This window comes from Otolemur garnettii, unplaced genomic scaffold, assembly GCF_000181295.1.
Source record: "Otolemur garnettii isolate 467f Iridium unplaced genomic scaffold, OtoGar3 scaffold00015, whole genome shotgun sequence".
In the NCBI taxonomy this organism is placed as follows: Eukaryota; Metazoa; Chordata; class Mammalia; order Primates; family Galagidae; genus Otolemur; species Otolemur garnettii.
In genome coordinates, this window is record NW_003852410.1 from 1,071,169 (window position 1) to 1,086,261 (window position 15,093).

At 42.0% G+C, this 15,093-nt stretch overlaps 1 protein-coding gene across 1 annotated transcript in view; it reads right to left on the reverse strand.

Annotated features, from left to right (window-relative positions):
• FANCD2 (Fanconi anemia complementation group D2) overlaps positions 1-15,093 on the reverse strand; it is a 73,521-nt gene that overhangs the window by 29,960 nt on the left and 28,468 nt on the right. Inside the window, 10 exon segments of the mRNA XM_012802473.2 lie at positions 337-446; positions 701-811; positions 1,379-1,487; positions 3,355-3,470; positions 3,859-3,959; positions 4,782-4,928; positions 5,239-5,312; positions 6,642-6,761; positions 10,814-10,871; positions 12,820-12,929. Of these exon segments, the coding sequence (XP_012657927.1) occupies positions 337-446; positions 701-811; positions 1,379-1,487; positions 3,355-3,470; positions 3,859-3,959; positions 4,782-4,928; positions 5,239-5,312; positions 6,642-6,761; positions 10,814-10,871; positions 12,820-12,929 (1,056 nt within the window).

The following is a 15,093-nucleotide window of genomic DNA, read 5'->3' on the forward strand; positions in this document are numbered from 1 at the left end:
GAGACTCGCTTGAGCCCAGGAGTTGGAGGTTGCTGTGAGCTTGATGCCATGGCACTCTACCCAGGGGGATAGCTTGAGGCTCCGTCTCAAAAAAACAAACAAACAAACAAACAAATAAATAAAATAATTAGAAAAAATAATTTCCAGTATGTGACAGATATAAGGACTTAGAGTCAATCCAAATCTTGCTATTAAAGTGTTACTCCAAGGCCTAGTAGAGTTCATCTGCTTCTCCATCCCCTAATTTTTCTCTTTATAAAATGCAGAGAATAGAACTGGCCCTCTATTAATCTCACTGGGCTCTAACCTTTATGAGCATCTGTCATTTTTCAATACCTTGCTCAGCTGGCTTCTGTCAGATGGTGTAGGGTCACATTCTGAATTATCTTCTTTTGAAAGTGTGTCAGGGGATAATGTTTTGCTGTCATCTGCTTTACGCTTCCTTCCTCCTTATATTTCAAAAGGAGAAAATTGACCCAGGTAATTAATAATCACGTTTGTCAAATATTGCCCTCAGGAAACAACCTATTGAAGACTATATCGTTCTATTAGGTAGAACGATAATTTCTAAAATTTCCTAAATTATAGCACATTTATGACCCTGCTTAAGAAGGGGCTCATAAGCTCTCTAATGACTTAGGCCTTAATACACTGAACTTCTTAAGTAATGAGACAGATAAGAAGAAAAAAATATACTCACCTGTATTTCCTTTTTTTCTGATTTTTGCTAAACTGGCAGTACTGGTATGAGGTGTTAAGTCTAAAGTTTCTAAGTCAAAGTTTGCAGGAGGAGGAACGTAGTCTGAGGTGACTGAAATAGAACAGGTAGAAGCTCGATGTGTACCAACCATATACCACCATTAGACTCGAACAGCAATCACTAACGTGGCTAAAAATTAGTTTCCGAAATTCTCAGAGTAGCAAAATGTTTGTAAGACACAGCTAAGTCATCTAACATTGTTTTGGCATAGCAAAATGGCCAGAGATAATTTATAGGAATATCACATTGATTATGCTCAATTAATATAAAACTATTCTAAATAATAATATAAAATAACCAAGCAGATAAGGACTAAAAATAAACTTATATTTAAAATCTGAAGATATTAACAATATTTCGTCATACAGCAATTTGTTTTACAAGCGATTATTGTAGATAGCGTGAAGGAGGCTCCATAATTTTTATTTTCTTAAGCAGCAAGAGCTCTTAGAGACAATAATAGAACCAAAATGAACATACTCATTAAAATTTTTTTTCAACGTTCATTTTCCTTGACAGAGAGGAGTAGGGGACTGCTATCCTTGAGCCTGCCTTAAAAGCTAAGTTCTCTATCTCCTCACCACTGACCTAGTAGGGTTACCAATATAGGATACCTACCTGCCAAATATTTTTCCAGAATTTTCTGCAGTTCTACAATGTGCTTCAACCGGGTGAACACCTTCCCCTTCATCTCAGGTGATATTTGCTGGCAGAAGGCATTCACAACCTGTAAAGTACAAATTATGTTCTCATACTTTCAAATGTTCGGATTTTAATCTTTTTCACATTATTCATACAGTGCTGAAAGACGCCAGTAGGCAACAGGATCTGTGAGTTCAGTCTGTAATACATAAAAGTGTTCTCAGTAAGCTGGTGTAGAGAAAACAAAAATACCTGGGCCAAAATACAGGAGATTTGTCTTTTAATCCTAGTTCTACTTATTACTAGTTATTTCACAAGGTGGACTAGCTAGAGTGCACATATACTTTGTTAAAACAAATCTTATTCTGCTATTTTACCAGTGTGACATTAGCCATGTCTTTTACTTTTCTGAGATTTTCAACTACAAAATGAAAATGCAACTGAATCAATTTAAGAGTATAAATTAGGCTGGGTGTGGTGGCTAATGCCTGTAATCCTAGCACTCAGGGAGGCCAAGGTGGTTGGACTGTTTGAGCTCAGGAGTTCTAGATGAGCCTGAACAAGAGTGAGACCCTTCCTCTACTAAAAATAGAAAAAATAGCCAAGCATTGTGGCAGGTGCCTGTAGTCCCAGCTACTTGGGAAGCTGAGGTTAAGAGGAATGCTTGAGCCCAAAAGTTTGAAGTCACTGTGAGCCATGACACACAGCACTATCTACGTAGGGCACAGAATGAGACTCTGTCGCAAAAAAAAGAGTATAAATTTAAAAATTATTCTAGCACAGTGGGCCATATTCTTATTACACCTAGTACAGTGAAAGTGGTTAATACATTTTTATGACTTTGAAATCTCTGTACTTAAAATTCTGTATATATAAAACAAGGAAGGGGGCACCTGTAGCTCAGTGGTGGGGGTGCTGGTCACATGCACTGGGGCTGGTGGGTTTGAACCCAGCCCAGGCCTTCTAAACAACAATAACAACACACAAAAATAGGCAGGTATTGTGGCGGGAACCTATAGTCCCAGGTACTAGGGAGGCTGAGGCAAGAGAATTGTGTGAGCCCAAGAGTTCGAGGTTGCTGTGATCTATGACGCCATGGCACTCTATAGAGGGCAACAAAGTGAGATTCTGTTTCAATAAAAAAACAAACAGAAAAACAAGGAAAATACCTATCCTACTGTGAGGAATGAATAAACTCATTCAAGTGCACAAATGTTCTCTGAAACAATATTTGAGAGGAAGGCAGTAAGGAAGAGATGCAAGATGTTGGCATCATTGATGTTATTACTATTTTTTTTTTTTTTTTTGAGACAGAACCTCAAGCTATCCCCCTGGGTAGAGTGCCATGGCATCACGCTCACAGCAACCTCCAACTCCTGGGCTCAAGCGAGTCTCCTGCCTCAGCTTCTCAAGTAGCTGGGAGCACAGGCGCCCGCCACAGCGCCTGGCCATTTTTTGGTTGCAGCCATCATTGTTGTTTGGCAGGCCCAGGCTGGGGATTCGAATCCGCCACCTTAGGTGTATGTGGCTGGCGCCTTAGCCGCTTGAGCCACAGGCGCCAAGCCGATGTTATTACTATTAAGCAAAAATACTGCATATTCTAAAGGAAGGGAAACCACCACTTACTCCTCTCACTGTATCAAAACAGCAAGTGTATGCTTGTGCTAGCATGAGCAGTATTTCCACAGGGAGGTGAAAAGTTTATTCCAGTCAGAAAAATACGACAAGAAAGCTTGGAGGAAGTAAAGCATGGGCAACATAAAGTGAATTCTAAGTATTCCAATTTGGCTACATATACTTGCCTGGGGAGTGGTGGGACGTGACACCTAAAGAAGCACATGGGTATTAGTCTTGGTAGAAACATGCTAAGAGTCCTGGGGGAACCAAGAAAATAGTTTTCTTCTAAGAGAAACTATGGACAATAGATAAAAAATTCTAGTAACTCTGCTCACCTCTCGAAACCAGTTGAGAGTAAGAAATATGAGTGAACACATGAATTCACGCTCTTTGGCAGACATGGACTTCAGCCTCTCTCCAGGCTCCAGGTCAGTGAGAAATACAGGACAGTCTGAGAAAATAAAACATTTCCAACTTTTCATCCAAACCAAAAGAACTGGGATGCTGCCCCTAGAGCTAGCTCTCCTTGTTACTTACTTACCCCTGGAACTCACATTTGAGGGTTAAGAGTCCATATTACATAACAATCAACATATATAATTAGAAATTTGCAACAATTATAGAAAAGCCAGGAAGCAATACAGAAGTATAAAAATATTTTAACATAGTGGGATTCTGTATGTACTATCTTGTCTTTATAATTCCACTATTCCAAAGCTATACTATTCTGCTAAAGTTAGAAAATTGTCCCACATATACTATATACTGGTCTGCCCCTTCCCTAAGCTTATCAAAGCAAGGTGACAAAGAAGAAGGGATCTGAAAACTTCATCCTGTACCTAATAGGCCATCAATCTCCTCCAAGTTTCCATTATGCTGTCTCTCCACACAAAGTCTCAGCAACCGGAAATGGGGAGTCAGGCACAAAGGAGACACTAATCTGGAAAGGAAAAATACATGTGTAGGCCACACCTTACAGACACATTATACCATAGTTATAGTGAATCCAATGCTACAGTGAAAGAATTTTGTCCAAAGTGAATATCTACTTTTCTTTCTTTCTTTTTTTTTTTTTTTTGTAGAGACAGAGTCTCACTTTATTGCCCTCGGTAGAGTGCCATAGCATCATAGCTCACAGCAACCTCCAACTCCTGGGCTTAGGCAATTCTCTTGCCTCAGCCTCCCGAGTAGCTGGGACTACAGGTGATCACCACAATGCCTGGCTATTTTTTTGTTGCAGTTTGGCCGGGGCTGGGTTTGAACCCGCCACCCTTGGTATATGGGCCTGGTGCCCTACCCACTGAGGCACAGGTGCCGCCCAAAGTGACTATCTACTTTCAAGAACAAATGGCAAGGAATTTAATGAATACTCAGTAAATACACAATGAATTGAATTGCAGGAAGGCAGGAGGCATAATGAAGTGCCTATCTATGTGATAGGAGCAGGAAAAAGTAAAAGGGAAGGAGAGGGTGAGAGAAGTAGAGGTAGCCAAGGATGTCCACAGGAGGGAAAGCAAGGGATAAAGAACAGAAAATAGTCTCAAGGGTATCTGCAGGCTGTCACCAAGCAGTATAAATCTCAACCCCAGAATCTAAGAAAAAACACAGACTCCTGTCTCATTATCTCTAACCCCTCTAAATACCTTTTTGGGAAAAACTTTTCTGACTCAGGTTCCCACAGATTGAAAATATTGTGGAACTCCCTCTGAACATTCAAAACACTAACAGAGGTTTTAGTGAGAAGAAAGAAAGGTCTACTGACTTCTGGCCTGATTCCTGTGAAGTCATTCGACCCCCATCTTTTGCGTACTCCTGGCAGAACAACAGGGGCAAGAGGTTGACGGCGATCCCATCAGGAGTACTGTATTCTTCTAGTCCGTAGAGAGCTTTCACAGGAAATGGAAAGTCGCTGTGGAGAGAACCCAGAATCTGATGTCCCAGCTCAGGGATAAGTGAGGTGATGGGGGAAATCACTAGAATAAACCAATTTCAAACGAAACTACCAAGGGGAAAAATTAGAAACAAGACAAAAAATAAGGAAGCTTTTTAATAATTCTGAAGCTGCGAGTACGTGGGTGCTGGGGTTGGGAGAACAAAACATGTGGGAGTGGGTAGAATTGGCTGAGGTCAAGGGTATTGTGAAGTTTGTTTCAGCTACTAACAGCATTGACGTAACTACTCCACCAGTACAACCAAGCCAACAGGTAAATAATACTTACCCTTCTGGAACAACACAGAAGTCTACCACAAATGAATCTTGGAAATCATTAAAAATAGTCTGCCCAACTGATTCCTTCAGGAAGAAACAAACAAAAGGTAGAGTCCAGGATATACTTTTCATAGATTCCTAGCTAAATCAAGGTTAAACCTTTCTAAGCTTCAGTTCCCTCGTTTCTTTTTCTTTTCTTTTGAGACAGAGCCTCCCTCTGTCCCCCCGCTTAGAGTGCAGTGGTTCATCATAGCTCACTGCAACCTCAAATTCCTGGGCTCAAGTGATCCTCCTCCCTCAACCTCACAAGTAGCTGGGGCTACAGGGATACAGTGTCATGCATGGTTAATTTTTCTATTTTTTGTAGAGAGGGAGACATGCTTAGGCTGGTCTCAAACTGCTGAGCTCAAGCAATCCAGCTGCCTCTGCCTCATAGTCTGTGAGCCAGTGGACTAGACCAGTTCCTTCATTTCTTTTTGTTTTTTTTTCTTTTCTTTTGAGACAGTCTCACTATGTTGCCCTCAGTACAGTGCCGTGGTGTCACAGTTTACACCAATCTCAAACTCAAGCAATTCTTTTGCCTCAGCCTCCCAAGTAGTTGGGACTACAGGCACCTGCCACAACACTCGACTATTTTTTTTGTTGCACTTGTCATTGTTGGTTAGCTGGCCTGGGCCGAGTTCGAACCCACCAGCTTTGGTATATGTGGCTGGTGCAGTAACCACTATGCTACAGGTGCTAAGCTAGTTCCTTCATTTCTAAAAAGTAAGTAACAATAGTACATACTTCATTATTGTGAAGTAAAAAATTGATAATGCATGAAAAGTGCTTAGCGCAAAGCCTGGCATAAGATAGGGCTCTCAGGTAAGACTGGGGCTGTTGGCTTGGTGCCCATAGCTCAGTGAGTAGAGCGCCAGCCACATACACCAAAGGTGGCGGGTTCGAGCCCGGCCTGGGCCTGCTGAACAAAAATGACAACTGCAACCAAAAAACAGCCAGGCATTGTGGCAGGTGCCTATAGTCCCAGCTACTCAGGAGGCTAAGGCAAGAGAATCGCTTAAGCCCAAGAGTTTGAGGTTGCTGTGAGCTGTGTACAGTACAGTACATGGCACTGTACTGAGGGAAACAAAGTGAGATCCTGTCTCTAAAAAAAAAAAAAAAAAAAAAGAAAGAAAAAGAAAAAAAAAGACTATAGCTATCAACATCACCTCCAGCACCACCCTCATCCTCATTATCATTATTATTGCTATTACCTAAAGGAGGAGGCCTTGGAGGAGAGTCCTAAGGTGAGATGAGCAGAACTAAAACTTGGGAGAGCTCATAGAGGTTATCTCGACAAAGTCAAGGACTTGAAGAGTATGTAGTAAAGTTGCTTTCATGATTTATCACTTTAACAAAGAAAATAGGCCTTACCAGGGCTTTTAGAGCCAGCTTTCTTCCTTGGATCAGATTGGCAAACTCATCATAATAAAGTGCAGAGGCCTGAGGAGACTGCTGACTACAGGAATGAACTAACTGCAGCAAGGTGGTCACCTTGAGCAGACAAAGAGAAAGAATGGTTACATCTTAGGGCTGCCAACCCTTCCTAAACTAACCTTCCTAGTAAAATGCTACCTCTCAACTGAGGTTTTCTTGCACCTACTGACCAGTCTCTCTTCTTCCAGTCTTATCCCTTTTCCAATCCATCAGATATGTGCAACCAAATTAATTTTCCTTTTTTTTTTCTTTGAGACAGAGTCTCATTTTCTTGCCCTCAGTAGAGTGCTGTAGCATCATAGCTCACAGCAACCTCAAACTCTTGGGCTCAAGTGGTTTTCTTAACTCACCCTTCCTAATAGCTGGGGCTACAGGTGCCCACCACAATGCCTGGCTATTTTTTTTTTTTTTTTTTTTTGGAGACAGAGCCTCAAGCTGTCCCCCCTGGGTAGAGTTCTCCTGAGTGAGTCTCCTGCCTCTGCCTCTCAAGTAGCTGGGACCACAGGCACCTGCCACAACACCTTGCCATTTTTTTTTTTTTTTGGGTTGCAACCATCATTGTTGTTTGGTGGCCTGGGCTGGATTCAAACCCGCCACCTTACGTGTATGTGGCTGGCGCCTTAGCCACCTGAGCCACAGGCACCGAGCCATACCTGGCTATTTTTAGAGACGAGGTTTTGATCTGGCTCAGGCTGGTCTTGAACCTGTAAGCTCAGGCAATCCACCCACTTTGGCCTCCCAGAGTAGTAAGATTACAGGTGTGAGTCACTGTGCTTGGCCTTCAAATTAATTTTTCTAAAGCAAAGCTTTGATTATGCCATTTCCATGCTAAGAAACCTTTGCCTAAAGAATGAAATCAAGGGCGGTGCCTATGGCTCAGTAGTGGGGTGCCGGCCCCACATACCAAGGGTGATAGGTTCAAACCTGGCCCCAGCCAAATTGCAACAAAAAAATAGCCAGGCATTGTGGTGGGCATCTGTATTCCCAGATACTCGGGAGGCTGAGGCAAGGGAATCACCTAAGCCCAGGAGTTGGAGGTTCCTGTGAGCTGTGTGATGCCACAGCACTCTACCGAGGATGATAAATAAGGTGACCAGACATTCCGCTTTTGGCAGGACAGTCCTGATTTTAACAATTTGTCCCACGTCCTGTGGCGTTTTAAAAAAATCCCGATTTTTGGAAAGAATGCATGACAAGCTAGGGAATGGTGGGAGACCGGGAAGGGAATATACCGTTTTGGCTGCCATGTGGCTATTTCGCCAGGATATGAGTTTTATATTATTTTTGTTAATTTTATAATGTTAAACTTTAATAATAAAGTTGAGATAATTGTTGAGAACTGATTATCGAGAACTGCATATCAAAGTTTGCATTGTTGATCAGTTGTTAGAATTCGACCACCACTGTTTGGACTTAATGAACAATGGCATTTTTTGGCATTGGCAACAATGAAAACATTTTGTGACTGTCTCTCAGAGGATACACATCATACTGCGTGCTAGTGCTAGTGTGTTGTTAAACAAGTGATGTCAACAAATCAGCTATTCAGATAATTCAGGTAAGTAATTTATTTTTTTATTTCATGAATTTAGCAGACAGTACTCATATTATTTATATTTTATAGTAGTGGCAAAAAGTCTAGCGCTAGCCTTGAAAGTGACACCTACGACTTACGAGGTATCATTATTAAAAAATATATTGATAAGGAAAAGGTTAAATCTTGGGCATCAGCAAAAATCACAATAGAGAACAAATGGTTAGAAATATTTCATCATTTTGAAACAAACCATGTTCCATACAATAATGCACTAAAAATTGTCGGATATACACTGTCCTTACCAGGAACTAATGCTGCGTGAACGTGTTTTTTCTATGGTAAATCAAGTGTGGATATCAGAAAAATCACAATTAAGTGTTGAGACTTTGAAAGCCACTTTATGTGTGAAATGTAATTTAACAAATTCTTGTGAAAAATTTCATGACCTTTTAAACAACGACAGCAATCTACTAAAAAAATTCACTCAAATGAGAACTATGCCAAAGAATAAAATAATACTATACATAATTTTTTAATGTATATTTGTTAATTGTACTTATGTTGAAATTTTAAAAAATATATTATAATACTATTTTTGTGTTCTATGAACTTTTTTTTGCTCCATGACCAAATTTTTAATTAAGACCACCCCACCCCCATCCCTGGTCAATGGTGTCCCACTTTACCAATGTTAAAATCTGGTCACCTTAATGATAAAGTGAAACTGTGTCTCGACAAAAAAAAAAAAAGAATGAAATCAAAATGCCTTGCTTGATATTCATGGTCCTCTGTTTTCTTTCTCTGAATTACCTTTATGTCCAATTTCCAACTATACACTATTGTTACTATGTTCCAACAAAACCGCTCATCTTTCTTGCTTAGAATTTACAATTTATATTTTATAGTGGTGGCAAAAAGAGAAATTAGACAGATACAGAAATACATGCAACCCAGACCAGCAGATTCTCAATGTTGTAAGAATAATATAAACCACAAAAGCTATGAGTTCAGGGCAGTGCCTGTGGCTCAATGAGTAGGGCACAGGACCCACATACTGAGGGTAGCAGGTTCAAACCTGGCCCAGCCAAACTGCAGTAAAAAAATAGCCAGGCATTCTGGCGGGTGCCTGCAGTCCCAGCTACTCAGGAGGCTGAGGCAAGAGAATTGCCTAAGGCCAGGAGCTGGAGGTTGCTGAAGTAAGACTTTGTCTCTTAAGGAAAAAAGCTATGAGTTCAGGCATGAGTTTTTGTTTTTATTTACTTAGCTTTTCCCTCCTGAGGGAACAAAAAATGTTTTTGTTGTTGTCATTTTTTTTTTTTTGAGACAGAGCCTCAAGCCGCCCCCCTGGGTAGAGTGCCATGGCATTGCAGCTCACAGCAATTTCTAACTCCTGGGCTCAAGCGAGTCTCCTGCCTCAGCCTCCCAAGTAGCTGGGACCACAGGCGTCCCCCACAACGCACGGCTATTTTTTTGGTTGCAGCCGTCATTGTTGTTTGGCGGGCCCAGGCTGGATTTGAACTTGCCACCTTAGATGTATGTGGCTGGCGCCTTAGCCTCTTGAGCCACAGGTGCCGAGCCTTTGTTGTTATTCTGACAGAGTCCCACCCTACATCCCTGAGCTGAATACAGTGGCTTGGTGGCTCACTGAAACCTCAGACTCCAGCTTGGGCCTCCTGCTGCCTCAGCCTCTGGAAGCTGCTGGGATTATAGGCATGAGCCACCACACCCAGCAATTTTTTTTTTTGGATAGAGTCTCACTATCCCACCCACGGTAAACTGCCGTAGCATTACAGCTCACAGCAACCTCAAACTCTTGGACTCAAGTGATTCTCGTGCCTCAGCATCCTAAGTAGCTGGGACTATATGTGTCTGACACAATGCCCAGCTTTTTTTTGTTGTAGTTGTCACTGTTGTTTTAGATCGGTTTGAGCCCCCAAGCCTGGGTGTATATGGTGATACCATTAACCACTGTGCTACAGGCGCCAGCCACATACACCAGAGTTGGCGGGGTTCGAATCCATCCTGGGCCTCCCAAACAGCAATGACAACAACTACAACCGAAAAATAGCCAGGCCTTGTGGCAGGTGCCTGTAGTCCTAGCTACTTGGGAGGGTGAGGCAAGAGAGTCACTTACATCCAGGAGTTGGAGGTTGCTATGAGCTTTCGGGGCTCAGCAGGGTACCTCATGCCTGTAATCCTAGCCCTCTGGGAGCCCCAGGAAGCTGGATTGCCTGAGCTCAAAGGTTCGAGACCAGACTGAGCAAGAATAAGACCCCATCTCTGAAAAACAGCCGGGCCTTGTGGCAGGTGCCTGTAGTCCCAGGTACTTGGGAGGCTGAGGCAAAAAAATAGCTTGAGCCCAAGAGTTTGAGGTTGCTGTGAGCTAAGACGCCATAGCACTCTACTGAGGGCAGCAAAATGAGACTATCTCAAAAAAAAAAAAAAAATACTCTTAGGATTTCAACATGGATTTTGAAAGAATAAAAAAAGAATTAGTCTTTCAGGTGAACTGACAAATGACAAGAAGTAATTCTTCCATTACTCATAAGCTTATCTGACTATAAAAACTTACCTGTGTGCACTGTTCATTGCTTAGGTCAGTTCTCCCTTGGGTTAGATTAGTAGATCTACTTTGAAAAATAAAGAATTTCAGTTTCATTTTTGTAATATTTTATAACTGACAATAAATTAAAAAATTCTGCCTTCAGGGCAGTACCTGTGGCTCAAAGGAGTAGGGCGCCAGAGGTGGCGAGTTCAAACCCAACCCCAGCCAAAAACTGCAAAAAAAAAAAAAAAATGTGCCTTCTCTGGGGCAGAGAGGATACAAGTTCATAAAGGCATACACAAGTATTTATTTTGTCCACATAAAATATAGATTAAAAGGCTCGGCGCCTATAGCTCAACCGGCTAAGGCACCAGCCACGTACACCTAAGGTGGCGGGTTCGAATCCCCAGCCCGGACCCGCCAAACAACAATGACGGCTGCAACCAAAAAATAGCCGGGCGTTGTGGCGGGCGCCTGTGGTCCCAGCTACTTGGGAGGCGGAGGCAAGAGACTCGCTTGAGCCCAGGAGTTGGAGGTTGCTGTGAGCTGTAATGCCACGGCACTCTACCCAGGGGGACAGCTTGAGGCTCTGTCTCAAAAAAAAAAAAAAAAATAGATTAAAAAACAGCTAACTTATATTTCCTAAGGGCATACTAAATTAGTAATAATAAGAGCCAGCACTTCTAGGCCAGGCATGGTGGCTCACATCTATAATTCTCACACTTGAGAGGCCAAAGTAGATGGAATGCCTGAGCTCACAGGCTCGAGCCCAGCCTGAGCCAGAGAGAGACCTCATCTCGAAAAAACAGCTGGGTGTTATAGCGGGCGCCTGTATTCCCAGCTACTGAGGAAGCTGAGGCAAGAGAATCACTTGCTAAGGTCGAGGTTACTATGAGCTATGACACTACAGCATTCTACTAAAGGTGACAAAATGAAACTCTGTCTCAAAAAAAAAAAAGAGCAAGCAGTTCTTTAGTACATACTATGTGCTGGGCATTCTTCTAACCATTCTATGTTCTCAGTAAGTCTGAGATAAACGCTATTATTATCCTTATTTCGCAGATGATGAGACTACAAAGGCACCGAGGATAAATAATGTCATTCAGTTAATAAGCAATGGTGGAGCCAAGATTTGAGCTCAGAAAAGAGGTACAGCTTCAGTAAATGAACTCTCAATTAGTACACTGGGCAACCTCTTCCTTACTAATACTAGTTCTAGGGATAGAACTGAGGTCTCAAGCATTCTTGACAGATAATTTCTAAGAATCATGAACTGAATTCCAATGTCAATTTGTAATGGCAACATCTACGAAAGCCCCAAATCTGATGCTTTTTTAGATGTTATTATTAAGGTATCAAAGAGTAAGAAAGAGTAAGAGGGGAATCCACAAGGAAAATCTTACTTGTATCAAACATGAAGTTCTAGACAGAAAAAACATAGCGATATAGGAATCTTCATCATCTAGTCTAGTTCAGGAGCAGATACAGAAAAATGCATTCTAGGAGGTTCGGGGTTCCCCTTTTGTGGAAAGATTCCTAGAACTTTATCCACTGATAATCCACAGTTGTATTTTACTTATTTTATTTTTTTAGAGATAGAGTCTCACTTTGTCGCCCTGGGTAGAGTACCATGGTGTCACAGCTCACAGCAATCTGAAGCTCTTGGGCTTAGGCGATTCTCTTGCCTCACCGTCCTGAGTAGCTGGGACTACAGATGCCTGCCACAACACCTGGCTATTTTTGGTTGCAGTTTGGCAGGGGCCAGGTTCAAACCCGCCACCCTCAGGATATGGGGCCGGCACCCTACTCACTGAGGCACAGGTGCCATCCACATAGTTTTAGCCATCAGACTATAATAACAATTTTTACAATTCTGCATAAATTACACAATGTATACAGTCAAGATTAGAAAGGAATATGGAAAAGTAGAAAAATAAATTTGTTCACTTCTAATTTTATGACTACTTTTATTTTCTAAGGCAGCAATCTGATAAATGTATCTTGGGCTACGGACATCAGAATCCCCATAGTACCTATCTGCAGCCATCATGCCAACCATCGTGACAGCACCAATAATCCCAATGAGTTTGTACTTGAATATGGTGCTAGAGAGCTGCTTCCGGATCACCAGGTGCATATCATCCTGCAATGAGACAATGATGGAGAAAGAAGAAGATGCTGGAATGGCACAGCAAAAAAGCCTACAGATGTTGGAGCTAAAAAATCTAGCCCAGTGGCTTGGTGCCTGTAGCTCAGCAGCTAGGGCGCCAGACATGTACACCAGAGATGGTAGGTTTGAATTTAGCCCGGGCCTGCCAAACAGTGACAACTACAACCAAAAAATAGCTGGGAGTTGTGGCAGGTGCCTGTAGTCCCAGCTACTTGGGAGGATGAGGTAAGAGAATCGCTTAAGCCCAAGAGTTTGAAGTTGCTGTGAGCTGTGATGCCACAGCACTCTATCGAGGGCAACATAGTGAGACTATCTCAAAAACAAAACAAAAAAACCTAGCCCAGAAAGAGTTCTGTCATCTACTGCGTGGCTTCTAGCAACTTGTTCCATCTCTCTATGAGTCTCAATTTTCTTTTTCTTTTCTTTTTTTTGAGACAGAGCCTCAAGCTGTCACCCTGGGTGACAAAACACTGTAATACTGGCATAAAGACAGACATACAAACTAATGGAATAGAGTATAGAAATAAAGCTACACAGACGTGGTGGCTCATGCCTGTAATCCTAGCACTCTGGGAGGCCAAGGCAGGTGGATAGCTTCAGCTCACAAGTTTGAGACCAGGCTGAGCAAAAGCCAGACCCAGTCACTACTAAAAAACAGAAAACTGAGGCAAGAGGATCACTTGAGCCTGAGTTGGAGGTTGCTGTGAGCCGAGATGCCATGGCACTCTACCCAGGGTGTCAGCTTGAAAATCTGTCTCAAAAAAAAAACAAGAAATAAAGCTACATTTTTGTGATCAGTTGGGGCAGCACCTGTGGCTCAAGGAGTAGGGTGCCCTTTGTAGAGTGCCACGGTGTCATAGCTCGTGGCAGGCACCTGTAGTCCAGCTACTCGGGAGGCTGAGGCAAGAGAATTGCCTAAGCCCAGGAGCTAGAGGTTGCTGGGAGCTGTGTGACACCACAGCACTCTACCGAGGGCGATAAAGTAAAACTCTGTCTCTTTTCAAAAAAAAAAAATAGTAATAAAATGAAAATACCTGGGTGGTGTGGCGGGTGCCTGTACAGACTAAGGCAAGAGAACCGTTTGAGCCCAAGAGTTTGAGGTTGCTGTGAGCTATGACACCGTGGCACTCTACAAGATTCCACAAGTTCAAGCAATAAAGAGACCCTGTCACTACAAAAAAATGTTAATAAATTGGCCAGGCAAGGCGGCACCTGTGGCTCAAAGGAGTAGGGCGCCGGCCCCATATACCAGCCAAAAACTGTGCATCATGCCATGTGACTGTATTCTCAGTTACTAAGGAGGTTACACCTGTAGTCTCAGTTACTAAGGAGGCTGAGGAAGGAAGATAATTGAGCTCAGAAGCCAGCTTGGGCAACACAGTGAGACTTCATCTCCAAAAACATATATATATATACACATATATATATATATACATATATATAAAGTATAACTGGGCAAAAGATTCTAACAAACATTTCTATGAAGAAGATATAGAAATGGTACATAAGCGTGTATGAATAAATGCTTAATATCACTAGTCATCAGGGAAATGCAAATCAAAACACAAGATCCCACTTCATACCAAGGCTGGTTATAAAAAAAAATGGAAAATAAGTATCGGCAAGAATGCAGAGAAACTGGAACCCCTAGGCATTGTTGGTGAGAATGCAAATGGTCTAGCTGCTACAGAAAACACTTTGGTCATCTTTCAAAACTTTAAAGGATCCAGCAATTATACGCCTAGGTATATATACCTAAAAGAACTGAAAATAGGCTCAAATACTTGTACACTAATGCTCATAGCAGTATTATTCAAAAAAGGGGCACCAACTCAAGTGTCTATCAATGGATGAATGAATAAACAGATGTGATATATACATACAAAATGAAATACTATTCAGCTATAATAAGGAATGAAGTTCTGATACATCTTACAACACACATGGACCTTGAATACGCTACACTAAGTCAAATGATCAGGGATAATTAGAAGACTGGGAGTAGGAAAATGGATAATTATTGCATAGATACAAATTTCTGTTTAGAATGATGAAAAAGTTTTAGAAATGGAGAGTGGGCTTGGCGCCTGTGGCTCAAGCGGCTAAGGCGCCAGCCACATACACCTAAGGTGGCGGG